Here is a 27,737-nt window from a genome sequence, read left to right on the forward strand (position 1 = left end):
AGTTATATGTCACCTTATATAAGTTTATCTGAACCTTCTCTAGAGACCAGCAGTCTGCCATCTTCATTCTTCCCAACACTTGGAAATGAAATAGCTACCAGCTGAACTGTGAACCATTGTGAGTTTCTAAGGGAGAAAGGACTTCATGGACCTGCATGCCTTCTTCAGAATGAGAGAGGACTACAAGGTGTTCACTGCAGTGTGGTCTGCTACACAGACCACACCGTGTAGCAGCCAGCATGCTAGACCGTGTTCTATGCTAACTGCAGATGTGTAGAGAGTGTGTGGTGCGTGGGCTTCTTTCAGCAGAATAGAAGCAGCCAAGCTAGAACCCCAGTCCCTGGTGAACGGTACATGCTGTCAGCAGCCAGTCACCTTAACATCATTGTCAAAAGGACTCTAGAGGCTGGGCCTAGCAGTTTTGTCTTAAAATGGTTTATCCCTATGGTTGCAGAGGGCAGCGGAAGTTCCTTTCTACAGTGATGATAGTTAACTGTTTCCACTGATGTGACTTTGCTATGTGGCTTTCCATCTGAAATGTCATAGTGTCTCAGAAGAGAACTCTCCACTTTAAAAACAGAAGTTATGGAGTATTTCAGTGAATAAGACCTTGAGCTTCTGAGCCTATGACCAAAAAGGCATCTAAACAAAGATTTGACTCCATAGGTATATTTCACCAGAAAACCTTTTTTCCCCTCTCCAGTACTGGGGCTTTGAACTCAGGGTTTGGGTACTGTCGGTTAACTTTTTCAATCAAGGCCAGTGTGCCACTTGAGCTACAGCAATACTTCCAGCTCTTGGGTGGTTAATTGGGGACAAGAGTCTTAAGGGCTCTCCTGGCAGGGCTGTCTTCAAACTTGGGTTCTCAGATCTTAGCTCCCTGAGTAGTTAGGATTATAGGTGTGAACCACTGACACCTGCCTCAGGAATACTTCCTTACTGATAGTTTTTTTTTTTTTTAAAGAAAAGCAAATATCCATATCAGTTCTTCCCTTGTCATAAAGATAATCTTACCATCTAAGTGATATTGCATCTTTTTGTGGTTGTAAATTTCTTTTTTCTTTTTTTTTTGGGTCCGGTCGTGGGGTCTGAACTCTGGGCATGGGCGCTGTCCCTCAGCTGTTCAGCTCAAGGCTAGCGCTCTACCACTTGAGCCACAGCGCCACTTCCGGCTTTTTTCTTTTTGCTTATGTGGTGCTGAGGAATCGAACCCAGGGCCTCATGCATGCACGGCAAACGCTCTACCACTGAGCCACCTTCCCAGCCCTTCTTTTTTTTTTTTTGCAGATCATGGGGCTTGAACTCTGGACTTGGGAGCTGCCCTTGCGCTCTTCAGCTCAAGGTGAGTGCTCTACTGCTTGAGCCACAGCGCCACTTCTGGTTTTCTAGTGGTTTATTGGAGATAAGAGTCTCATAGACTTTCCTGCCTGGGCTGGCTTTGAACCTTGAACCTCAAACCTCAGCCTGCTGAATGGCTAGGATTACAGGTGTGAGCCACCAGCGCCAGACTGTGGTTGTAAATTTCATTGCTGCAACAGAACCACAAATAAGGATATTTCTTTGCTCAAACTGGCTACATTCCAAACAGCTGGCCAACTGCAAGTAACTGGTGAAATCCAAAGCAGTAATTGGTGTATCTATTGATCTGCTTGGGACAAAATGTATCTGTCCGAAGTGTGCAATCTTTATAGCACTGAGAGACCAATAGAGAGGCAATAATGGCTGCCAAATGCTACATACAGTGCAGTTGAACAACCAGTTCTCTGTGTATAAGTGAGGCTGGCATGACAGGCATATGCTACCACGGCCCAGCTGTTGATTGAGAGGGGTCTCGCAAAACTTTCTACCTGCGCTGGCCTCAAGCTAGGATCTTCTTCCCTTCAACTCTCTGAGTAGCTAGGATTACAGGCCTTAAGTAAGCCTCTGCTCCCTTCTCCTCATTCTTTTTTTTAAATAGTCCTAGGGCTTGAACTCAGGGCCTGAGCACTATCTCTGATGTTTTGTATTCAAGCCACAGCTCTTTTTCTGGATTTTTAATGGTTAACTGGAGATAAGAGGCTCACAGACTTTCTTGCTCAGGCTGGCTTTGAACCATGATCCTTGATCTCATCCTCTTGAATAGCTAGGATTACAGGCATGAACCACGGGCTCCTAGCTTTTTCATTCCACTTAATATATATGTATATATATGCATATATACATATATGCATATATATACACATATACATATGCACACGCACATGCACACACACACACACACACACACACATAACTTCATAGCATGAATGTTCTGGTATGTGTTAAGAGGAAGAAAAGTACCAGGAAGCATTCAAAGCATGGGAAACCTGTAAAAGAGGTCTTTTACTTTAAACAGATACTTTTACAGATAACTCTTAGGGTCTCAGAAGAGACTGAGATGCTTCCACCAATAGAGAGATGGCTAAACAAGATATTAACACAAGATTGCCTCTGGCCCTTGTCAACAAACCTTTGTTCTCTGAGGTGAAAAGGAATGGGAAGAATTTGAGAAAAGAAATAGACAGTTTAATTCTGTTATTCCAGGCCTAGCATTACCTAAGGTCTCCCAGGAGAGCACTCACAGTAGTATCAGATGCAGTGTCAGGAAGACCCTGCCTTCACCTTCGTGAGACATAATGAAACTTCTGTCCTAATTCTGGCTGCTTTTGCTCTAGGCAGATGTGATGGACCCTTCAGAAATCTCTGAATTGAGTTAAAAATAAAATAATTTAACCATAAAGTCCTGTTATACCTGAGATACTCAAATTCGTCCTCTAGGTTATTTCTTATCTCATGTTACACTCAGTGATACTGTCCAGTTAAGCTTACTAATGACAGTGTGCCAGTGAGTAAAACATATTAGTATGGACAGCAATATTAATATATGCCAGGTCCTCAGTAGAGAGAAAGAACAGGGAAAGTGGAACATAAAATCTGTTTACTACTCTGTTTACCTCTCTGTCTGCCCTTTTTCCTACTTCTTCTCAAAAGGAAAAGCTGCCAGGAAATTTGATCATACTCATTTGACCTAGTCACATAAGGATGAGGTCACTATAGTTTAAAAGATTATGAATAGCTGGGTGTGGGTGGCTCAACACCTGTAATCCTAGCTACTCAGGAGACTGAGATCTGAGGATCATGGTTCAAAGTCAGCCTGGGCAGGAAAGTTTGTGAGACTCATCCCCAATTAACCACCAGAAAACTGGAATTTGTGCTGTGGCTCAAAGTGGTAAAGTGCTAGTCTTGAGCTGAATTGTTTAAGCCCTGAGTTCTAGCACCATGACCAGAAAAAAAAAAAAGATTATGTACAAAGCCCATGTGGGGAAGATTTGAACAGTCCTGAAAAACTACAAAAATGGAGGTAGAAACACATTCCTTATTCTTGGGTAAGATCACATAGTACCATAATCCTGTCAAGTTTTCCCAAGTTAACGTATAAATGTAATCTAATCTGAATTTTAAAAAATGCCAGTAGTTTTCCTGGAATTCAATTAAAAATTTCATATAGAAAATGAATAAGCTAGAATTTCTGTGAACATACTTAAAAGCAAGAGAAGTAGAAAGGAGATGGCTTTATCCCACATTAACATTTACTGTAGCTGGGTGATGTTGGCTCACACCTATAATCCTAGCTATTCAAGAGGCTAAGATCTGAGAATTGAAATTTGAATCCAGCTGGAATAGACCAATACAAGAGACTCTTTATTTAGAACTGGAAGTGTAGCTTAAGTGGCAGAGTGACAGCTGTGAGAGAAAAGGCATAACAAGAGCTAGAGGCTCTGAGTTCAAGCTTCAGTACTAGCACCAAGAAAAAAAGGCAAATAACTGTGAAAAATTTGGAAAAATACTAGGCATCATTTCCTTATATAAAAAAGTGCAGGGGCTGGGAAGGTGACTCAGTGGTAGAGTGCTTGCCTCGCATGCCTGAGGCCCTGGGTTTGATTCCTCAGCACCACATAAGCAAAAAGAAAAAAGCCGGAAGTGGTGCTGTGGCTCAAGTGGTAGAGCGCTAGCCTTGAGCTGAAGAGCTGAGGAACAGTGCCCAGGCCCAGAGTTCATGCTCCACGACCGGACCCCCCCCCCCCCCCAAAAAAAAAGTGCAAATTACAATGTATTGAAATACAACTATTTGGGGCTGGGAAGGTGGCTCAGTGGTAAAGTGCGTGCCTTGCATGCATGAGGCCCTGGGTTCGATTCCTCACCACCACATAAGAAGAAAAAGCCGGAAGTGTCGCTGTGGCTCAAGTGGTAGCGCTAGCCTTGTGCTGAAGAGCTGAGGGACAGCGCCCAGGCCCAGAGTTCAGGCCCCACAACCCACCAAAAAAAAAAAAAAAAGGAAAAAAAAGAAATACAACTACTTTTGATTTATCAGATTCATAGTGTTGAGGCCTTGGTGTAAAGGCCTTTCCTGATGTAAGTAATTATTTTGCTGCTGCTAAGCAGGGCATGATTTTATTTTCATTTAAGTTGTGCCAATATTATGAAATACACAAGCATAAAAAGAGATTAATACCAAGCTTAGTGTGCTAAGTGTGGCACTAAGCCCTTGAAACAGTAAACACCCCAAAGCAAAAGCAAGCAAACTAAAGTGACCTTTATGTCCTTACCAATAAACCACATTGTGACACTTTTCCATTTTAACTTGTATTTTTCTTTTTATTTGTTTTAGGTGCTTTTTTTTTTTTTTTTCAGGGTCATGATATGTAAGACCAGACTAGATTAGAACTTAAAGCTCTCTTGCCTTAGCTTTCTGGGTACTATCATGCCCAGTTTACGTGGTAAAATATTAGTTGCTATAGTTGTAGCCTCATATATAGAAGAGTATTTATCGTAGTGGAGTATACAGTGATTGTTTAACAGTGACTGGGATCTCATGTGTTTCTCAGAAATTTTTTTGAGATCTTCCATAATGGTCAGGTTCTCATTGTTGAGTCAATGAATTGTGATGACAAGGCCACTTGCCACAAAACATGTCTACATAAAACTTCAGTTGCTGTACAGGAACAAAGTTGGGGGCACAGCCGGCTCCCTGGTCTTAGTATGCGCACACTATTTAATTTAGGATGATAACTTAATGAGTAGGAATCTGCAATAGCAAACAAAAGAAGAGTCGAGCTAGTTTAAATACAAATGGAATATCCGGGTGCTGGGGGCTTATGCCTGTCATCCTAGCTACTCAGGAGGCTGAGATCTGGGGCTCACGGTTCAAAGCCCGTCCAGCAGGAACATCTGTGAGACTCTTATCTCCAATGAATCACTGGAAAACCTGAAATGGAGCTTTGGCTCACAGTAGTAGCTAATACGAGTAGTAGCTAATCGTAAGTACAGCAGCTTGTACAAGTACAGTAGGTAGTACTTGAGTAGGTCACAGCATTACGATTTTCAAGGTGATTCTGCAGGAAAGGCAAACTCGAGCAGGACTCCTGCGGATTGGATGATAACAAATCGGCCGGCAGAATGTTGATTTGTCGAAGCAAACTCCGGGGAGTTTACCCCTGGTAGTTAGCCAAACCCAGACACCTTTCTTCCTGCAGGTTCTGGGCTCCCGGCCCTTGTGGTCAGGCGCGCCGCGGGTCTGCTTCCTTCGGGTCCTAGCGCGCGCGCAGCCCGAGCCCGGACTGTTCACAGCAACCTCCTTTCCCTGGCCTTAGCAGGGAGGGGGCGGGGCCAAGGCTCCCAGACTCTTGATTGGCCGAATCCCGGCGCTCCCCTCTCCCGCCCCCTCCCCTTACGGGGTGAGAGGTCAGAAGAGCACCGGTCACTAGGGGCTGCCATGGCGGGGCTCTGGGTAGGAGCTGTGGCCCTGGTTGCGGCCGGAGGACGAGGGCGGCGGCCACCACCACAGTGGATGAGGAGTGCGGGCTTGTGGACCCTGAAGGTGAGCGGTGACGTGGTTCCTGCGGGCCTGGAGTAGAGGCTTCCTCTGGGTACCCGGCCGCGGGCTGGGTCCTGGCGCCCGGCGGTTCCCGTGGAGCTCCGTCCCCTCCGGCGCTCGCTCGCTCCTCACCCGGACTGGCGCCGCAGTCTCTGGCCCTGTGCTCCCAACCTCCATCCTCGAGTTCGCGCTGGAGCCTGGGGAGCGGCCTTGGGCGGCTGGGGCCGGGCGGGCAGAGGCCTACGGGAGGGAGGGAGGGAGGCTGGCTGCTGGGCCGTCTGGCATCGGCGGATTCTGTACCTGTGCCGCCCCTGGTCACGTTGTAGCGCCTTCGCTGTTGCCTTGGTCTTTAGTTCTCCAGGGCATGCTTTAAAAGAGTTCCTCAGAGTTTCCACGCTCCCTTACATCTTTCCTGCTTCTTTGAAGGGACGTGGTGAATTGCTGTTCAGATAGTTAGAGCCGTTGATCCTGACTTGAAGTACTCTACTGTGTCGGGATTGCCAATAGATTTTGCAAGTGACTTTATACCCTGCTCGAATTGCATACTGAAATGTGTCGTGTTGTATATGCCCTGGTTAGCCTGCTTTGAAAACATATTTCACTACTGCTCACCCGTGGTGGCAGCTTAACTTACTGATTAAGAGTATTTGTGTGGCTCTTAACTCATTTGTACTTCCACAGAGAGTCTAGCAATTTCTGGGTTATAGACTCGCTGATTTACCTTATTAACAGGGTTTATTAAGTCCTTTGAACAAATTCTTAAAAATCATGTCCTCTGAAAGTTTGTCTACCAGCTGGCTAAGCTTCTTTTAATTCCTTCCTTACTTCCTGCTTTATTTCATTTTCCTCCCTCCCTCCTTCCCCCATGTGTTTGTCTCTGCCTCTTTCATTTAAAAACTTCTTTTAGTTGGGCTCAGAGTGGTACCCACCTGAAATCTCTGCACTCAGGAGGCTGAGGTGGGAACACTATTAGTTTGAGGTCAACCTTGGGTACATAATGATAGCCTGCCTCAAAAGAATCAGTCTTTTCCCACCCAAAGGAAAACCAAAGGAAAAATTCATTAAAAAAAAAAAAGTGCTGTATATGTCAGATGTCAGTGTCTCATGCCTGTAATATTGGCTACTCACAAGGCTGAGGTCTGAGGATCAGGATTCAAAGCCAACCACAGCAGGAAAGCCTATGAGACTCTTACATCTAATTAATGCACAAAAAACTTGAAGTGGAGCTATGGCTCTAGTGATAGAGCACCAGCCTTGAGTAAAAGAGCTAAGGGACAGAACCAGGGTCAAGTTCAAGCCCTAATACCAGCACCAGCACCAGCACCAGCACCACACACACACACACACACACACAGACACACACACACACACAATTGTGGTATCATTTTATTTATGATCACTGATTGGATTAGGATTGGAAACATTTTAAAGATGATATACCCATCCTCCTTCCTTATTTAAAAGAGGAAACTGATACCTAGGTGAGCAGTGCGGGAACTTGGAATAAGCTGGCATCTGTGTTCACTTAGTGTTACTTTCAAGATGCCAGCTCCCACTGTTCTTCCTGTTGCCATGCAGCTTTTGTTCTTTATCATGAATACCATCTTTTATTCTTTGTCAGATAGACCAGTTGCAAATATAAGACTCATGCATTTGTGCAAGAGGCAATTTGGTTTATTGAAAAGGCATGGTTTTGAAGTCAGTCATAACACTGATTGGACAAGACCTCAACTTTTCAGCTATTTTTTTCAACAAATCTGTTTTGAACACCTCCTTTAGCTCTAGGGGGATGGATGTGGTTTTCCATCTTAGAAAGTCTAGTAGTAAGAGATAAGTAATTGACATTGGGGAGATGTCCTGGTTCTGTAATAAAATGAAATAAAGAGATTTGACCAAGTAATATTTTGATCTCTATTCCCTCAGTAACTATTCTGGTGCTTTAATTAAGTTATTCATTCCTCACAATTGTTACAGAATCCCCATTTATAGAACATGGAATTATCTCCTTAAAATGTATGTCTTTTAGGCCTAGCTTCCACATATGAGTGAAAACATAATATTTTGCTTTTAGAGTTTGGCTTATGTCAATATGATTTCCTCCTAAATGTGAACCTCCTCTGCCCCCCCCAGTCCTGGTCATTGAACTCTGGGCCTGAGCACTGTCTCTAAGCTCCTTTTGCTCAAGGCTAGTACTTTACCACTTTAGCTATAGCACCACTTTCTGCTTTTTCTATGATAATTGGAGATAAGAGTCTTATGGACTTTCCTGCCTGGCCTGGCTTGGGACCACTCAGCTCTCAGCCTTCTGAGTAGTTTGGATTAAAGGTGTGAGCCACCAACCCCTGGCCTAAATGTAACTTTTACCTCTAATCACTGACCCCCAAACCAACCACTAATTCCTCTGCATTCCCAGTATCTGAACATGACTCTTTGTTATGGTCTGAATATGAAGTATTCTCTAGAAAGGCTCATGTGTTGAAGTATTGGTTACCAGCTAGTGGGGTTTTAGGAAGGCAGATGAATCATAAGGACTATGGATTAGTTTATTAATTGATTCATAATTTGATGGCATTATTGGGAAATGATGGGGACTTTTAGAGGTATGTAATGTTAGAGGCATTAGGTCTTTGGGGATGTGTTCTTACGGGCTATCTAGTCTCAGACTCTTTTCTGTCTTACTGCATCCTGTCCACCATGAGATGAACTGCCATCATATATAGCCTCCCCTTAGGCCTATAAGAGTGGTACCCATTAGACTGAAACCTCTGAACTTGTGAGCTAAAATAAACCTTTTCTCCTTTTTGATTGATTTTCAACTATTTGTAATAGTGATAGAAACTTGCAAGATGTACTGTTGGAGAAATGTTACTCCAGATAACAAAGAGAGAACAGTATGTGCCTGACTAAAGAAAAAAAAACTATTCTCCTATTTCTTTTTCTACCTCTTTTCTTCCAACTCAATCATGTTAAAAATGTTTGGATGAGAATGGGAGAAGGGAGAGTTATAGAGGGGCTGTGAGATGGACTGGAATACATTGTAAATGTGTGGAAATATAGCAATGGAATTTTCCCCTACCAGTATGACTAATGTAAGCTAATAATGAAAATAATTAAATGAAGAAGTTAAAAAATTGCCATCTTTTATTTTATTATTTTATTTTTTTAATTTTGGTCCGGTCGTGGGGCCTGAACTCTGGGCCTGGGCACTGTCCCTCAGCTCTTCAGCTCAAGGCTAGCGCTCTACCACTTGAGCCATAGCACCACTTCCGGCTTTTTCTTTTTCTGCTTATGTGGTGGTGAGGAATCGAACCCAGGGCCTCAGGCATGCAAGGCAAGCGCTCTACCACTGAGCCACCTTCCCAGCCCAAATTGCCATCTTTTAAATAGCTCATTTTCTTTAAGATAGAAAAATGACCCTAACTTCCTCCTTTATTTAAAAAGGCCTGCTGGGCGCTGGTGGCTCACACCTGTAATCCTAGCTACTCTGGAGACTGAGATCTAAGGATTGAGGTTCAAAGCTGGCCTGGGCAGAAAAGTCCCTATGAGACTCTTACCTCCAGTTTACTACTCAAAAACTGGAAGTGGGGCAGTAGCTTAAGTGGTAGAGCACTAGCTTGAGCATAAAGAGGCTCAGGGACAACGTCCAGGCCCTAGCTTCAAGCCCCACAAGGCCTGCTGCAGTTTTTACCTTTCTTCTGAACCTGTTAAATGCACAGTGATATTGCTCAAGTATGAGGCTCTGAGTCTAAACCCTGGTACTATCAAAGGGGAAAAATTAAAGAATGAATCTACAAAAAGCAAGTGACTACATATATACATCTATGAACAGTACACTAAAAACTAGTTTCTGCAATCATCTTTGCAGAATTTTGTTCTCAAATGATTGTGAAAAGCTTGTCAAAATGTTAGAAAGTTTTACTTCTGGGCAATTCTAAAGTATTCAGGTATGCTTTAAACATTCTTCTTCATGTTCCCTAACTAGAATGAACCACAAGTGTTAAGGAACCTGTAACTTAAGCACTCAGACTTTGAGAATGAACCACCCAGTGACCTGTCATTCAAATGAGACACTATTTGTAATTGGTCTGGAATCATACTATCCTAGTTTCAAATCTTCCTCTGCTAGTTGTGTCCTTCCATTACCTAGCTGCTCTGAGGTTTGCTTTGGAAATTAGGGTTTATTTTGTGCTGGTCCTGGGGCTTGAATTCAGGTCCTCACACCCTTGCTCTGCTTTCTTTCTTGGTTGACTCTTACCATTTAAGCCATGCTTCCAGTCTTAAATTGGGATTTTTTTTTTTTACCTAGTTGATAACATGGGTAAAAAATAATATATTAAAGCCATGTAAATTATATGTGAAAACTAAATAAGGCATATAAAAGCCAATAAATTGTAGCAATTACTATAAAACTAACATCCTGTAGCCATTAAATGTATGCAAAAAAACCCTCAAACAAGTAAATTACTTAAAGGGGATGTGTTTAAAAAGCTGATATAGGGCTGAAGATTGGTGGCTCATGCCTGTAATCCTAGCTACTCAGGAGGCTGAGATCTGAGGATCGAGGTTCAAAGCCAGTCCAGGCAGGAAAGTCTGTGAGACTCTTATCTCCAATAAACAACTCAGAAAACTGGAAAGCTGAAGAGCTGAGGGACAGCACCAAGGCCAAAGAGTTTAAGCCCCAAGAACAAACGAAAAAACAACAACAAAAAAAAGCTGATATAGGAAGTGGTTCTGTAGTTCAATGCCAATAGTGCTTGCCTTGAGCAAAAGAGCTTAGAGACAGTTCCCAGATCCCGAGTTCAAGCTCTATATGTGATTTTTTTAAAAAAACAAAAGCTGATATACAAAACCAACAATGCTGACAAGTAAGTTCTATAAATACTGTACTCCCCAAGTAAATCCTATTAACTGTCCAAAAGAACTATCTGAATTCTTTTTTTTTTTCTTGGTCGGTCGTGGGGCCTGAACTTGGCCTGGGCACTGTCCCTCAGCTCTTCAGCTCAAGGCTAGCACTCTACCACTTGAGCCACAGAGCCACTCCTGGCTTTTTCTGTTTATGTGATGTTGAGGAATCAAACCCAGGGTCTCATGCATGCAAGGCAAGCACTCTACCATTGAGCCACCTTCCCAGCCATTTGAATTCTTTGCTTTCTGAAGGTTTGCATAAATAAAAGGTCCCACTTCCGTGAGACTGACTCTATGGGAAATATTTTTTTTTACATTTAATATGACTGTATTTAAAGCCATTCTTAAGCTCAGTATGCTTTTTCTATTCTTAGTTTCTAAAGAGGTTTTATAAAAGAATGTTGAATTTTATCAGAGACTTTTTCTGTATTGATAGAGATGACCATGTGCTTTTTGTTCTTGATCCTGTTTATGTGATGTATTACATATATAGATCTGTGTATGTATGTATGTATATCCTTGCATTCCTGAGATGAAACCAACTTGATCCTAATGTATGATCTTTTCGTGTGTTGTTGACAGTTTGCAAGGATTTATTTAGTTTTTTGTTTTAATGTTCAACAAAATTGCTCTCCAATTTTCTCTGACTCTCTTACACACACACACACACACACACACACACACACTCACACACTCACACACTCACACACACTCACACACTCACACACTCACACACACCGTGCGCGCCCACGCACATTTGGTTTTGGAATGAGTACAAAACTTGCTTTATAGAATGAGCTGGTAACTTTCCTTCCTTTTTTTTTTGGTGCCAGTTTTTGGGCTTGAACTCAGGGCCTGAGTGCTGTCCCTGACCTTTTGTGCTTAAGGCTAGCACTGTACTTCTTGAGCCACAGTGCCACTTCCGGCTTTTTGGTGGTTAATTTGAGGTAAGAGATTCAGGAAGTTATCTGCCTTGGTTGACTTTGAACCTTGATCCTCAAATTGCAGTCTTCTTTGTACCTAGGATTACAGGAATGAGCCACTGGCATCTGACTTAACATATTAGTCATTTTTGGCATAGGATTTTGCTTTATTCTTGGGCTGGTCTGGAATGTTATACTATTTGTGCTTCGTAGGTAGCTAGGATGACAGTTGTGTGCCACCATTCCTACTTGTTGGTTGAGATAATGTCTTTTTCTTTTTTTTTTGTCGGTCCTGGGGCTTGAACTCTGGGCCTGGGCACTGTCCTTCTGCTTTTCAGCTCAAGGCAAGCTCTCTACTACTTGAGCCACAGCACCACTTCCGGTTTTCTGAGTGGTTTGTTGGAGATAAGAATCTCATGGATGGGCTGGGATGTAGCTCAGTGGTAAAATGCTTGCCTAGCAAGTGCAATGTCCTGGGTTCGATCCCCAGTACCAAAAAAAGAAAAGACAAAAAAAAAAAAATACAGTTTAAAAAAAAAAAAAAAAAGAATCTCATGGACTTGCTGCCTGGTCTGGCTCTGAACTTCAATCCTCAGATCTCAGCGTCCTGCGTAGCTAGGATTCAGGCGTGAGCCACCAGCTCCTGGCATGAGATAATGTCTTGAAAACTTTTTGCTTGATTAGCCTTGAACCATGATCCTCTGGATCTCTATCTTCCAAGTAGCCATTCTAGTCAGTTTATCTTTGGCAGTCCTTATTCAAAAAACTTTATTAGAGTGCTCAGACTTTTGTACAAATTCTATAAACTTTATAGTTTAAAATTACAGAAATGAATTCTTATTTCTAAGGGGTGGAATTTGAAATCCAGGTGTCAGCAGGGCCACACTCTCTCTGAAGGCTTGGTGGAGGCTCCTTCAGTTGCCACTTAGGTTACCTTTCAGATTCTTTTGTCTTTGATCTTCTTTGATTATGGCAGTATCACTTCCATTGTTGTCTCTGCCTTCATATGGCATTGTCCTTCTTCCCCCTGTGGGTCTTTTTTTTTTTTTTTTAATTTTGCCTTTTATAAGGATACTTGTCATTTCATTTAGGGCAATGTTGGGATCAAGAATGATCTCATTTCAAGATCTGTACCTTTATCATACTCCTTTTCTGTGCCCAGGATATTCATATGTCTTTCTGGGGGCCTCCATTCAGCCATTTACACATACTACGTGGTGAATACTGTTTTGTACTAGAGATACAGTGAACATTTTTGCTCTCATTGTAGTTATATTTTAGTAGATGAGACTGACATTGCTCATATAAGTAGATTAGTTCAAGGAATGATAAGTGCTCTGGAAGGGGTAATAATAATAATATTAAAAGATAAGTATATTTGTTACTATCTCATGAGTGTGACAGAAATAACTTAAAGGAGGAAAGATTTATTTTGCTCACAGTTTCAGAAGTTTCAGTTTATTATGATAGTCAGCTTATGGAAGTACAGCTCAAGTCCTGTAAATACAGCACAGCAATAATAGAAGTGGGTCCAGGGCAACATATATCCTCCAAGGACATGCTCCCAGTAATCTCCTTCCAATCAGGCCTTACTTGCCAGGGTTTCACTTTTTCCTAGTATTCTGTTGAAAATGTGAGTTTATCAATGGATTACACCAGTTATTTGTTCAGAGCCCTCTTGACTTAATCATCTCTGGGAAATGTGTTTTTGTAATCACCTGAAGGTTTTCTTAATGCAGTCAAAAGTGACAATCCCAATAGGATAATAGACAACCTGCTTGAAGAATAATAAGACAAATGGAGAAATAGCAGAGCATTGCAATGGTTTACGCATGCCAAAGTCAACGATGAGAATTGTCAAAGTGGTTGAGTCAAGATACAATAGGATTATTATACAGTATTTTGAAATGATCCGAAGGTGCTGAGATGAATAACAAAAGTGATGTCAGTCCCAGATTAAACAGATATCAGGCAGATGTTCTTATAGATAAATTTTGTGGCTATAAAGTTATGGCCCTTGTACATATATCCTTTAAGGACATGCCCACATGATCTCCTATCTAGTCAGTCCGGCAGTCTTTTATGAATATTTCTTGTTATTAGGGAGTCATACAGAAAGAACACTTCCTTTCTAATCTGGCTTTATTTACTCTCTTATTTATTTGGTTAGAGCTTGACCAAAGTATTTCCCTTTTGATTCCTAAGATTTTCACAGGGAACAGAGAGTAATGGTTCTGATAGGACTAGGTATGTTGGTTAAGGAGAAAGGGGAGAATTTTGAACATGTAGGTAGATAAAGAAAGCTAATGTGGGGAAGGTGGCTCAGTGGTAGAGCATATGCCTTGCATGCCAGAGGCCTTGGGTTTGATTCCTCAGCACCACATAAGCAAAAAGAAAAAAGCCGGAAGTGGCGCTGTGGCTCAAGTGGTAGAGCGTTTTAGCCCTGAGCTGAAGAGCTGAGGGACAGCGCCCAGGCCCAGAGTTCAGGCCCCATGACCGGACCCCCCCCAAAAAAAAAAAAAGAAAGCTAATGTACCCTGCCATGTAATGTTATAGTGGGGCAGCATTCCAGACTAAGGAAATATAAGGAGCGTGAAGGTGAGATTGCATTTTACAATCAAGGTTGTATTTGGTATGATGTGGTTAGGATGGATGGAATAAAGTTCATTAGAGGGGATGTTAGTAGGAAAGGGAAGCAGCACAGTCACCTTGGGGCTTTATTTGGAATATAATAATGGGAATCCTGTTAAAAGATTTACATTTTGAAAAGACTGCTTGAAGGAGAAAATGTAAACCTGGGTAGGAAGTAACCCAAAGAAAATAACCCAAAAGACCACACGGACAGAAGTCAAGTAGAAGGAAAGATTTATTGCCAGCAGAGCTGACAGGCCAAGTTCTCATGAGGAAAGGGAGATAATGGTGGTATCTGGCTCCTTAGAGGCTCCTTTTATGCCCGGGACGGAAGTGGGAGGTGACTCACCTATTGCACAGGTGCTGCCATCAAGGGCAGAGATAAGGTCTGGGAGGTGGGTGTTTCCTTATACTGCTAAATCAGGCATCTGTGCCTCATGCCATGCCTATAATCCTAGCTACTCAGGAGGCTGAGATTTGAGGATCTCTGAAGCTAGCAGGAAAGCCCATAAAACCTTTTTTTTGGTTGGTCGTGGGGCCTGAACTCTAGGCCTGGGTGTTGTCCAGGATAGCGCTCTACCACTTGAGCCAATGCCATTTCCTGTTTTCTGGTGGTTAATTGGAGATAAGAGTCTCACAGACTGAGCTGGGAAGGTGGCTCAGTGGTAGTGTGCTTGTCTTGCATGCATGAGGCCCTGGGTTCGATTCCTCAGCATCACATAAGCAGAAAAAGCTGGAAGTGGCGTTGTGGCTCAAATGGTAGAGCACTAGCCTTGAGCTGAAGAGCTGAGGGACAGTGGCTAGGCCCTGAGTTCAGGCCCCACGACCTACAAAAAAAAAAAAGAATCTCAAAGACTTTCCTACCTGGGCTGGCTTTGAACTGTGATCCTCAGATCTCAGCCTCCTGAGTTGCTAGGTTTATAGGCGTGAGCCACCACTTCTGGCCCCACAAAACTATCTCCAATTAACCACCCAAAAGCCAGAAGGGAGCTGTGGTTCCAGGGCTAGCTGTGAGCACAAAAGCTCAGGGACAATACTCAGGCCCTGAGATCAAGCCCAGGACTGACGCGCATGCGCACACATGCACACATGCACACACGCGCGCGTGCACGCACACACACACACACACACACACACACACACACACACACACACACACACGAAAGACGCAAAGTGCTGTGCCCACTATGTGAGGAATGTCTCATTGGGATTTGTGGGGAGAGTGGAAGCAGGGAAAGCAGTCAGGTGGCTGCTGGAGAAGTCTTAAGCTAGAGATGGTGGTCACTTATGTTTGGGTAATAGTGCCAGAGTAGATGAATTGGTCAGATTTGGGATGTTATTTTAAAACTCAATCCAAAACTACTTGCTTTGGGTTAGGAGGGAAATACACAAATAATGGAGGAACCAGGAAGAACCAAGAGTAACTCTTTTTGTTGTTGTTGTTGTTGATGATCATTTTATCCTTGTAATAAACATCCGGGAAAGCCAGGAGGTGTCATCAGCTACATTTTCTAGATGAAAACTGGGGCTTCAGGAAATGATTTGCTTCATGTCTTGTGGATATGATATGGTGGAGCTAGGAGTTGGCCCAGGTCCTTTGACTGCGTGGGGGTCCCAGCACTTCTCCTGGGCCATGATGTAAATAGGTATTCCTTTTCCAAGTGTGAGGAATGTAGGACATCTTTCTTCCTGAGGAAGGGAATAATGGTAGTATGTTATTGGGGAGTCATTTTGTACATACCGACTTTTCTCTTTTGTCTATGGTAGTCTCAAAGTTGATTAAAATTTTTTCCTTGTAACTTTTTTTCTTGTTCTGGTACCAGGGTTTGAACTAAGGGCCTTAGGCTGAACTCAGGGTTTGAACTCAGGGCAGCTTTGTCCCCTAGCTGGTACTCTATCTTTTAAACCATGTCTGCAGCCTGACTTTTTGCTGGTTAATTGGAGATGGTATCTTGAGAACTTTTGTGTCTAGGCTGGCTTCAAACCATGTTCTCTCTAAGTCTCAACTTCCAGAGGAGCTAGGATTACATACCTGAGCTACTGGAACTTAGTTAAGCTTAATTTTATTTTATTTTATTTATTTATTTTTTTAGTTTGAGATAGGGTCTAAATTACCCAAGATGGCCTTGAGCCTTAGGCTTTAGCCTCTTGAGGGCTGGAATTATAGATATGGGCCACTGAACCCAGTATCCTCAGAATTTTTGTTGTTAGAATTTTATTTATCTGTATGTCTGTCTACCCATCCACCCACTTACTAATTTTGGTAGTACTGGAGTTTGAACTCAGGTACTTGATTGCTGTACCACAGCCATTTTTGCCTTGATTTTAAGGTAAGGACTTACTTTTTTCCCTTGAGGGACTGACCTCTGACCTGGAGCCCTCCTATCTATGCCTCCTTCCACATAGATTGGATTGCTATGTGCCACCATGTCTGACATATTTGTTGAGATGATGTCATAGGGCAATTCGATTACTAGATACAGAGAAGCCACATTTTTAGAGGTTGAATGGGGAGTCTTTATTAGAAAGCCAGTGACTGCAGGCAGACTCATGTCCCCCCTAAAAAACTTGCAGCCTCCAGTCCACTCAGTTCTTTAGGAAACGGAGCCATGAGGGTAGTAAAGAAAGAGCAGAACAACAATCTCAACAAATCAGACCAATGGAGAGTTGAAGAAGGTTGCCATGGTGGCCTGAGAAGAGATAGGAGTCGTGAGGCATGGTGCAATGGCAGCTGAGGTGGTGGGGCCTAAATAGGGTCAGGGTTAGGGAGGAAGGTCACAGGGGTCTGGAGAGTTCATGGTACAGATCTGGCAGGTCCTGGAACCTTGTTTCTGCTTCTAGTAATTCAGGCATGCTTATCACCTGGGGGTGGGGGTGGAATTTCATCATCCACCAAGTTGCCAGGATGGCACTAGTTAGATCAATATCTGTATTTCAGTGTCTAAGTAACATTTTGTCTTGGCTGACCATGAATCTTAGTCCTTCCAATCGCTGCCTTCCTACTGGCTACGATTATAGGCTTGTGCTACCACAGCTAGCTTTGAATTTTTCATTTTCAAATTTATGGGAAGTCTTGTCAAGAGTAAACAAACAGGTTTTATTATGCTGACTCAACCAGTTCAAGCTTGCTATGGAAAGGGCTCACATCCTTGTTTTACCTGAGTAAAACTTGTTCTGCTGTTCTTTTTGCTTTAATAATTTCTACTTTGTGTTACTAGGTACCTCCATGCTTTTTAAAACTTTGGGCCACATTTTCACAACTGCATAATTCTACAATCTGTTTGTGCGGTTTGAATTCATAGCTGGGGTGCTGTCCCTGTGAAGTTTTGCTCAAGGCTAGTTCTCTACCATTTTGAGCCATAGCTCCACTTCTGGTTTTCTGGTAGTTAATTGAAAATAAAGGTCTCATGGAATTTCCTGCCTGGACTGGCTTTGAACTGTGATCCTCAGCTCTCAGTGTCTTGAGTAGCTAGGATTATAGGTGTGAGCCATCAGCATCCAACTTGTCCTCTTTTTTTTTTTTTGATAAAGTTGTCATTATATGGTTTCTTTTTATTATTTATTTATTTATGTTGGTCGTGGGGCTTGAACTCTGGGCCTGGGCCCTGTCTCTCAGCTCTTCAGCACAAGGCTAGCACTCTACCACTTGAGCCACAGCACCACTTCTGCCTTTTTCTGCTTGCGTGGTGCTGAGGAATCAAATCCAGGGCCTCATGCATGCAAGGCAAGCAGTCTACCACTGAGCCACCTTCCCAACCATTATATGGTTTCTTAGATAATCGAAAGCAAGTACGTAAAAATAGTAATGAAAAAATTTAAGAAAAAAAGGAACTCCATTTCACTCAGGCATACTGGCACATCTATTGTTTGGTCTGGTATCACTTATAATAGATTAAATTAGTTAGAGCTGTGTGCTATAGATTTTTTTTTAAGTGTATTTTATATACTGATAGTTTTTGAGAGTAAACATAGCATCCATTTGATTCATGTTTTCAGGTAAATTCTCAGAGCTCTCATGTGCCTTGTGTTTAGAATTTTTTTAATGACTTTCTCAGTAAGAGACCTTGGTGAAAAGTCACCTGAGCTTTTGTTTTTCTAGTAGAGAGCTGAGAGATTCAAAGTAGGTTGCTTCAGTTGTAGAGATATTGTGAGACTGAGTTAGTACTCAGTTTAGTTAGTACTTATAATTAGTACTTAAGCTTGTCCATTCTTTCCCCAGAGTTCTTTCTCTGTGGTAAGCGTCATTCTCTCATGTAGTGTTTCTCCCCCTCTGTCCTTTTATCCCTTCTTTTTGTATCTTTCCTTCCCTCCCCCCCTCCCTCCATCCCTCCCCCCCTCCTTCCCTCCCCCCTCTCCCCCTCTCCCTCTTCCCTCCCCTTTCCTTCTCTTTTTTTTTTTTTTGGTCCGGTCCTGGGGCCTGAACTCTGGGCCTGGGTGCTGTCCCTCAGCTCTTCAACTCAAGGCTAGCACTCTACCACTTGAGCCACAGAGCCACTTCCAGCTTTTTTCTTTTTGCTTATGTGGTGCTGAGGAATCGAACCCAGGGCCTCAGGCATGCAAGACAAGTACTCTACCACTGAGCCACCTTCCCAGCTCCCCCTCTTCCTAATCTTAGCCAAGTACTTCGTTCCCCTAGCCCTTGTTAGTATTTTGAAGAGTTGTTTGTGACATATCTGACCTTGTACTATCAGTGTGAATGTTTAGGAAGATCTTTCTTTGGATTTACTTGACCCATTTACTATTGTATTAAATTGTTGTGGTTGCTGTTTTGATGCCTCTAGTTTCTTTTGTATGCTAAGGAAATATGTTTGTAGTTATGATTTTTTTCATAATTAAGGTATTTTGCTTAAGCTACCTTTGACTGATAAAATAGTTTAGAACTAGAAAAATCACCCTGAAAAAATATTTTTATACATATTTAGGAAGAATCTAATTCGTTTTCTTTCTCTCCTTTTTTAAATAGCATGTTCTACCCTATTCAAGACAGTGCCTGGTATTGTCCCGTAGCCTGGGTTCAGGAGGATGTGACCCCAATGAAAAAGTAAGTATTTAATAATCCTGTCAAGCAGCTACATTGTAATAGTTTTCTTTTCCTTTTGCTAGGTACTGGGGCCTGAACTCAGTGACTTGTATGTGCTAGGCATACATTCTGTTCTTTCAGATAAAATTTCTCGTTTTGTTTGCTCAGGCCAGCCTTGTACCTTAATCCACTTGCCTCTACCTCCTGAGTAGCTGGGATTATAGATGTGTGTTACCATGAGTGACTTTTACTTACTTTTTAAAAAATTTTTTATTAATACTTACGTAAGCCTGGTGCTGGTGGCTCACGCCTGTAATCCTAGCTACTGAGGAGGCTGAGATCTGAGGACAGTGATTCAAAGCCAGTCTGGAGTGGAAAAGTCCATGAGACTCTTATCTCCACTAAACCACCAGAAAACCAGAAGTGGTGCTGTGGCTCAAATGGTAGAGTGCTCACCTTGAGTGGAAGAGCTGTGGGACAGACAGTGCCCAGGCCGAGTTCAAGCCCCAGGACTGACAAACAAACAAACAAACAAACAAACAAAAACATAAAATAATTAAAAAACCCCACCAATACCTAGGAATGTACTAGGTATTGGTGAAGAAGTAATGACAGAACTCCAAAGCTGAGCCGTTCACTGAGCAATTCTGAGGTAGGGTATAGCATGATGGGCATATCCATCCACCAGCTTTGGAAAAGTAGGCTTGCAACTGCTCCCAGTTTATGTCCACTGTCTTGATGTTTTGAACATTGGTAGACAAATTTGCAAAATTGAATTAAAGATAATATTAAACAAGCTGGGTTGTGGCTTCCTGTTCATAGTCCAGGCAGGGAAGTCCATGAGACTATCTCCAATTAACAACCAAAAAAGTCAGAAATGAAGCTTTGGCTCAAGTGGAAGGGTGCCATTCTTGAGTGCAAAAACTAAGGGACAGGGGCTGGGAAGGGGACTCAGTGGTAGAGTGCTTGCCTTACAAGCATGAGGCCCTGGGTTCGATTCCTCAGCACCACATAAACAAAAAGAAAAAAAAAGCCGGAAGTGGGGCTGTGGCTCAAGTGGTAGGCTAGCCTTGAGCTGAAGAGCTGAGGGACAGCACCCAAGCCCAGAGTTCAGGCCCCACAACCGGATGCAAAAAAAAAAAAAACAAAAACAAAAAAACAAAAACAAAAAAAAAACTAAGGGACAGGCCGGGCACCAGTGGCTCATACCTGTAATCCTAGCTACTCAGGAGGCTGAGATCTGAGGATCATGGTTCAAAGCCAGCCCAGGCAGGAAAGTCCATGAGACTCTTATCTCCAATAAACCTCTAGAAAACTGGAAGTGTCGCTGTGGCTCAAGAGGTAGAGTGCTCACCTTGAGCTGAAAAGCGCAGGGACAGTGCCCAAGCCCAGGGTTCAAGCCCCATGACCAACCAAAAAAAAAAAAACCAATAAAAAACACCCCAAAAAAACTAAGGGACAGTGCCCAAATTCTGCAAGTTCCAGAGGATAATGTTAAACAGCTTTCACACACCAACCATGATATATTTTTCACATAATAGTTACTTACAAGCACAATAGTCTATGAAATCAGTTCTGATAACATTTCCATTTTACAAATGAAATCAAGCCTAATCACTACCCTGAATCACAAATTTACCTATGCAAAAGTCTTAAGTTAACAGTGATACTCATATCACAGTACACTATGGATCAGAAAACTTTTCTGATAAGAAAACTCTCCTGCCAAAAGAAATGCATCTTTATATCAGAAGCACAGAGCAGGAGTCCTGGTGTATCATTTGTTTGCCATAAGGTGCCAGGGTAACTCTGGTTGACCCACCTTCATTCAGCACGTGTGAGTTTGAAGTATGTCATCAGATTTGCCAGGTCTGGATCTTCTTTCCCTTATTCCAGTTGATCCTCTGTATTGTCCTATTTTTTTAATTTAATTTTATTGTCAAGGTGATATACAAAGGGGTCTTATGTTTTTGAATGATCTCTTGAATACTGCTGGGGGCTAGTGATAAGGACAGACATCTTGCTTTCTCTTAAGGAGAGATGAGATTATCCAAAAAGAAAGGACCAAGGTCCCAGGAGGACTGACCAACTCAGTCCTCTTGGTCTCTGAATAGGTGACATGCCAGAAGTGGTTTTTACTGCAGTAGTGGGCATTTAAGCATGGGGAAGGGAAAGTGCTGACAGATGAAAACACACAAACCAAAGAACAAAACAAGGCCAGCAATCAGTAGCTCACTATAATCCTCCATACTCAGGAGGCTGAGATCTGAGGATTGAAGTTTGAAGCAAGGTTGGTCAGGAAAGTCTGTGAGACTCTTTATCTTCCGAATTTGATAGTCAGACTTAACATTGTTTTCAAAAGACATAATCTATTTGGGGTGGTATCTTTGGATAGAAGCACAATTGGTACCTGTGTGGAATTATTGAAATTATATCCCACTGTAACAGAGATGGCATATCAGTTATACTTATTAGACTTTCTTCTTATGGACAACTGATAACAGTAAGGATTTTCCAGAATTTAGAAAATAGTCATGTAAATTATTAAGCATTTTTAATTTTTATCTTTTTTGCGCTGATCCTGAGGCTTGAATCAGGGCCTGGGTGCTGTCCCTGAGCTTTTGTGCTCAAGGGTAGAGCTCTACCATTTGAGCATCATTTCTGGCTTTTTGGTGCTTAAAGGTAAGAGTTGCACTACTTTCCTGTCCGGGCTGGCTTTAAACTGTGATCCTCAGATATCAACTTCCTGAGTAACTAATATTATAGGTGTGAGCCACAGGTGCTCAGTGGTTTTCTTTTGGTTGGTCGTGGGGCTTGAACTCTGGGCTTGGACACTGTCCCTTAGCTCTTCAGCTCAAGGCAAGCGCTCTACCTCTTGAGCCACAGCATCACTTCCAGTTTTCTAGTGGTTTTTATCGGAGATAAGAGTCTCACGGACTTTCTTGCCGGGGCTGGCTTTGAACCGTGATCCTCAGATCTGAGCCTCCTGAGTAGCTAGGCTTACATGCATGAGCCACTGGCTCCCAGCTTTTTTTTTTTTAGCACTTTTTTTGAGGGAATGGGTACTAGATTTGAAGTAAGGGCTTCAAGCTTTTTTTTTTTTTTTCCATGTATTTATTGATTGTTGACCTTTTGAAAAATATGGCTTCCAGCTTTTGTTGTTGCTGTTGTTGTTTGTGGGGTCTGAACTCTGGGCCGGGATGTTGTCCCTCGGCTAGCATTCTACCACTTGAGCCACAGCACCACTTCCGGCTTTTTCTGCTTATGTGGTGCTGAGGAATTGAACCCAGGGCCTCATGCATGCAAGGCAAGCACTCTACCACTGAACCACCTTCCCAGCCCCTAGCTTCAAGCTTTTTAAGCAGGCTGTCTTATAACTGAAGCCACTCCACCAATTCCTTTTTAAAAAATTTTTAATTTTTTAAATTTTTTTTTTTTTTGTGCTTGTCCTGAGGATTAAACTCGGGGCTTTGGTGTTGTCTCTGAGCTTTTATTTTATTTTATTTATTTTTTTACCAATCCTGGGGCTTGAACTCAGGGCCTGGGTCTGTTCCTGAGCCTCTCTGTGCTCAAGGCTAGTGCGCCACCACTTGAGCCACAGTGCTACTTCTGGCTTTTTCTGTTTATGTGATACCGAGGAATCGAACCCAGGGCTCCATGCATGCTAGGCAAGCATTGTACCACTAAGCCACATCCCTGAGCTTTTGTGCTCAAAGCTAGTGCTCTACCACTTTAGTCACAACTCTCTTTCCTTCTTTCTTTCTTTTTTCTTTCTTTCCTTCCTTCCTTCTTTCCCTCCTTCCTTCCTTCCTTCCTTCTTAATCCCTCCTTCCTTCCTTTCTCCCACCCTCCCTCCCTCCCTCCTTCCCTCCTTCCTTCCTTCCTTCCTTCCTTCCTTCCTTCCTTCCTTCCTTCCTTCTTTCCCTCCCTCCCTCCCTTCCTTCTTTCCCTCCCTCCCTTCCTCCCTCCCTTCCTTCTTTCCCTCCCTCCCTTCCTCCTCCCTTCCTTCCTTCCTTCTTTTCTTTTTTTGTTGTTTGTGGGACTTGAACTCTAGCCCTGGGCACTGTCCCTGAGTTCTTCAGCTCAAGACTAGTGCTCTATCACTTGAGCCACAGCGCTACTTCCGGTTTTCTAGTAGTTTATTGGAGATCAGAGTCTCACGTACTTTTCTGCTTGGGCTAGCTTTGAACTGCGATGCTCAGTTCTGAGCCACCTGAGTAGCTAGGATTATAGGCATGAGCCACCAGTACCTGGCTCACAGCTCCATTTCTGGCTTTTGGTGGTTAATTGGAGATGACAGTCTCAGAGACTTTCTTGTCTAGCTTCAAATCATCCTCAGATCTCAGCCTCCCAAGTTGCTAGGAGTACAGGTATGTGCCACTGGCACTCAGCTGCATTGGCTGTATTTGAGATAGAGTCTTGCTTTGTGTTTGAGTTGGTCTGGATTTTAGTCTTCCTATTTGTGCTTCTCTTTGTCCTTGGAGTGATAGGCACACACTACTGAGTCCATCCATTGGTTGAGATGGATATGAACTTTTATGCTTGGGATGGCATTGAACCCAATCTCTGTCTCAAAAGTTGCTAGGATTCCAGGCTTGAGCCATTACCTCTAACTTACAAAGTACTTTCAATAGAAACTTATTTTTCTAAAATATTACTTGAAGATTTGCTTTTGTCAGGAGAATTTATCAGTAAGTTAACTTATTACTGATTGATGATTATCAGTCCATTAATGAATAAATTAACCTAGTCAATAGATGCTTTAACAAAGTAATGAGGTCAGAATTTAATTGTTCTCTGATTGTCAATAAACATATTAAGGGCTGGGAAGATGGCTCAGTGGTAGAGTGCTTGCCTTGCATGCCTGAGGCCCTGGGTTCGATTCCTCAGCACCACATAAGCAAAAAAGAAAAAAGCCGGAAGTGGCACTGTGGCTCAAGTGGTAGAGTGCTAACCTTGAGCTGAAGAGCTGAGGGACAGACAGCACCCAGGCCCAGAGTTCAGGCCCCATGACCGGCCCCCCCCCCAAAAAAAAACATATTAAATTTATAACATTTAATATTATTCTTGGAAGTAAATTTTCACTAAGATATCTATTGTTAATTGTAGAAAAATGGTTTTTTTTTGGTCCAAAATAAGATTAAGATTTTCTATTTTTTTCTCTCTGTAGACTTTTGATAAAATTCTTATTGCTAATCGAGGAGAAATTGCATGTAGGGTGAGTAGCATTTAAATTATTTTCCGTTTCATTCTATGAAATTGTTCCTCTAAATATGAATATTAATAAATAATACTGATGTATTTTCAATAGGTTATTAAAACTTGCAAGAAGATGGGCATTAAGACAGTTGCCATCCACAGTGATGTTGATGCTAGTTCTGTAAGTATGTTTTTACTTAGTTTGAATACAGATTGGATTTTGGCTGAAGTAGAAAAAAATGTGAAGTTTAATTTTCTTTTGGTCCGCAAAAGTCATCTTCAAATTTTAGAACGGTCTATTTACTACTGTTGTAGTAAGCAAAAGTGGAAGCATCACAATATTCCCTATAATTTTTTGTTTTTCAAAGCCTAAAAACCCAGAATAAAATAAAATATTGTTAGGTCTATTGTGGTCAGCAAGTTGGTTTAAGGAAAGAAAGCATGAGAAAGTTAGATTTAAAATGTTTATGCAGTACTTCTTTATGAGAGCACTTTTCTCTAGTATAACTTCAGTATCGCTAAGGGAATGCTATAATTGTTTAAGCTTTCCTAAATGCTTTAATGTGTTCAGCTAAAAGTTTGATGAATGAGAGATAGCCTGATGCTAATTGGACCTGAACAAAAGAAGGTATAGCATAAAGCAGTGAATGATATATAATTTTATGTGGCATTTTTAACACAGCAGGCATTTTTTAGCAGTAATGAGCTGTGAATGAGTAGAAAAAAAATCCCATGGGAAAAGAATGCAAATTATTAGACTATGGAATGAAGTATTAGTAGATATACTTTAAGGTATTATTATTATTTAAAAATTTTTTTCCACACTACTTTTGATGGGTAGATCTTTTGGTAATGTCTGCTTTCATAGTGTAGTAATTTAATGCAAAGGATTTTCAAGTTTGATGGTGATCCTTAATTTTTGTCTTATTTAGAACTGTTGTTCATTTTGTCTTGTTGTAACAAACTTGTTTTGTAACTGTTTATTTAAAAAAAACCCAAATGGAAATAATTGCAAACTAGCAACCTGAAAACAAATGTTAACTTACAATTTGACAGTTGCATTTAAAATAATTTTTAATGAAAGGTAATTAATTCTGCCTTTCCTGTCTTTTTTTCTTGAAAAAAATTTGATTTTGGCTTCTTTGCTAAAATTTTGTTTTAACCATGAGAATTTTAGTACTAATTTACATTCTTTATAAGGTAGTTATAATGTAGTTAATGAGAAAACCTTACTTTCATTACCTATTTCTTGATTGGTAATCCAAGGTATTCATCAAAGTCAACTCCTCTAGAAAAAAGTTTATTAAGATCACCAGGAAGCTAATACTATTTCAGACTGAAATTAGCAGGGAATAAAGCAGGAAATATTGTTCATAATTTAAAATATGATTTACAAGGCTTCATAATGGGAACATAACATTCTCAGCTAAAATTCTACAATAGGGACAAATCAGAGAAATTTGTCTAGTTTCCGCTTCATTTACAAGAGAAGGCTTTTAGCTGAAAAGATGAACTCCTGGAACACACATTTTTGTTTGCTTGACCGTTGATCACAGAGGTTTTCATCTTCTTATCAGTATCAGTAATGTGAACAAGCCATGCTATATTCATACATGTTGTTAGTGTTTAAGGTAAACATTTTAATGTTCACCTCACATATTTTATATGTTAATTCAAGGTGAAATGTGAGTTATAGTAGTAAGAAAATACAGCAGTAGTTGATTGCAAAAGCTATTAATTTATCTTAAAACCAAGTAATGTTTTAGTTAAGCAGGAAAAAAGAGTGGCACCAAAAAAAAAAGAAAGAAATCAGTCAACTTGTATCTGTTGCTTGCTCTTCCTCCTCCAACTCTTCTTTCCCTGCCATTTCACCCTCTTTCCCACTTTAAAAGTTGTGAAAACAGTTCTTAGCGTGAGAGCGATATAAAAAGTGGTCCTTGGATTGAATATGGTCTGCTTTTAGTGAGCAATACTGTACTGACTCAAAATAAGTAAATTAATATTTGTGTAAGAAACACTTGTCTGGTATGGTACTTGTCTGGTACTACTGTACTGCCCCAGATTCCTACCTGCCTGCAATATAGGCAAGTTCTTTTTTTTGGTTGTAGGGCCTGAACTCAGGGCCTGGGCAATGTCCTGAGCTCTTTTTGCTCAAGACTAGTGTTCTACCACTTTAAGCCACAGTACCACTTTTGGTTTACTTATGGTTAGTTGGAGATAAGAGTCTCTGGGACTTTCCTTCTTGGGCTGACTTTGAATCTAGATCCTCAGATCTCAGCTTCCAGAGGCATAAGCCACTGGCACCGGGTTGTTGGTCTTCTTTTTGAAACTGCTTTTCCCTCTCTTGTGTGGGAATTGAACACAGGGCCTTAAACAAGCCCTCTACCACTGATTTGCATACCCAGCCCTCTTTTTTTTTTTTAATACCCAATGTATTTGAATTCTTTCATCTTCTATTCATTTTTTTCTAGTTATTTTAAAGGCGCTTGGTATTTTGATTTGTTAGGTGTTTAATTCTGTTTTAGTTCTTACTCAGGTTGTGTGTGTGTGTGTGTGTGTGTGTGTGTGATTTGTTAGGTGTTTGTGTTTTAGTTCTTACTCATGTTGTGTGTGTGTGTGTGTGTGTGTGTGTGTGTGTGTGTATGTATTCCCCCCATGTTTAGATTTTGGCTTGTGTCTTACTATTTGGCATCTTTTTTGTTGAGTTTCAAGATGGGTTGAGTTGCAGAAATGGCCCAGTGGGGATAGGGATTAGGTTTATTTCTTTTAGGCACTTTAGGGTATTATTGGTGCTTTTTCTTTCCTTCCTTCCTTCTTTCCTTCCTTCCTCCATCCCTCCCTCCCTCCTTCCCTGTGGAGAGCTGCGGGAGCTGGCCAAAGATGGCGTGGCCGCATGGCACGGTCAAGCCAAAGATGGCGCTGGCTTCCGCCTTCCGCCTTCCCGATGGCGAGTGCTCTCTGTGAAAAACAACTCCTTATATGGCTATGGCTTGGCTACTGGCTTACTTCCGTGTTTGCGACCCTATTGGTATATGCCACGTGGCACCTCGGGATTGGCCATCCAGGAGGCTTATAACCGGAGTGCGGGTGCGGGGCGAGAAGAAGCTAATAATCAAGGTTCCTGAATAAACTGCTTTGAGAAGAATCCCGGGTCGTGTTTTCCTTG

At 41.8% G+C, this 27,737-nt stretch overlaps 1 protein-coding gene across 1 annotated transcript in view; it reads left to right on the plus strand.

The window, feature by feature from the left end:
* Positions 1-5,744: 5,744 nt before the first annotated feature.
* The window catches only part of LOC122110156 (propionyl-CoA carboxylase alpha chain, mitochondrial-like), a gene marked incomplete at its 3' end in the record, with an annotated part of 126,603 nt that continues 104,610 nt past the window's right edge, over positions 5,745-27,737 (plus strand). The window contains exons 1-4 of the mRNA XM_042682655.1: positions 5,745-5,896; positions 19,316-19,393; positions 24,543-24,590; positions 24,684-24,752. Coding sequence (XP_042538589.1) covers positions 5,792-5,896; positions 19,316-19,393; positions 24,543-24,590; positions 24,684-24,752 — 300 coding nt within the window. The remainder of the gene's footprint in view (positions 5,897-19,315; positions 19,394-24,542; positions 24,591-24,683; positions 24,753-27,737) is intronic.

Source organism: Dipodomys spectabilis, unplaced genomic scaffold (assembly GCF_019054845.1).
Source record: "Dipodomys spectabilis isolate Male_0828 unplaced genomic scaffold, ASM1905484v1 ptg000075l, whole genome shotgun sequence".
Lineage (NCBI taxonomy): Eukaryota > Metazoa > Chordata > Mammalia > Rodentia > Heteromyidae > Dipodomys > Dipodomys spectabilis.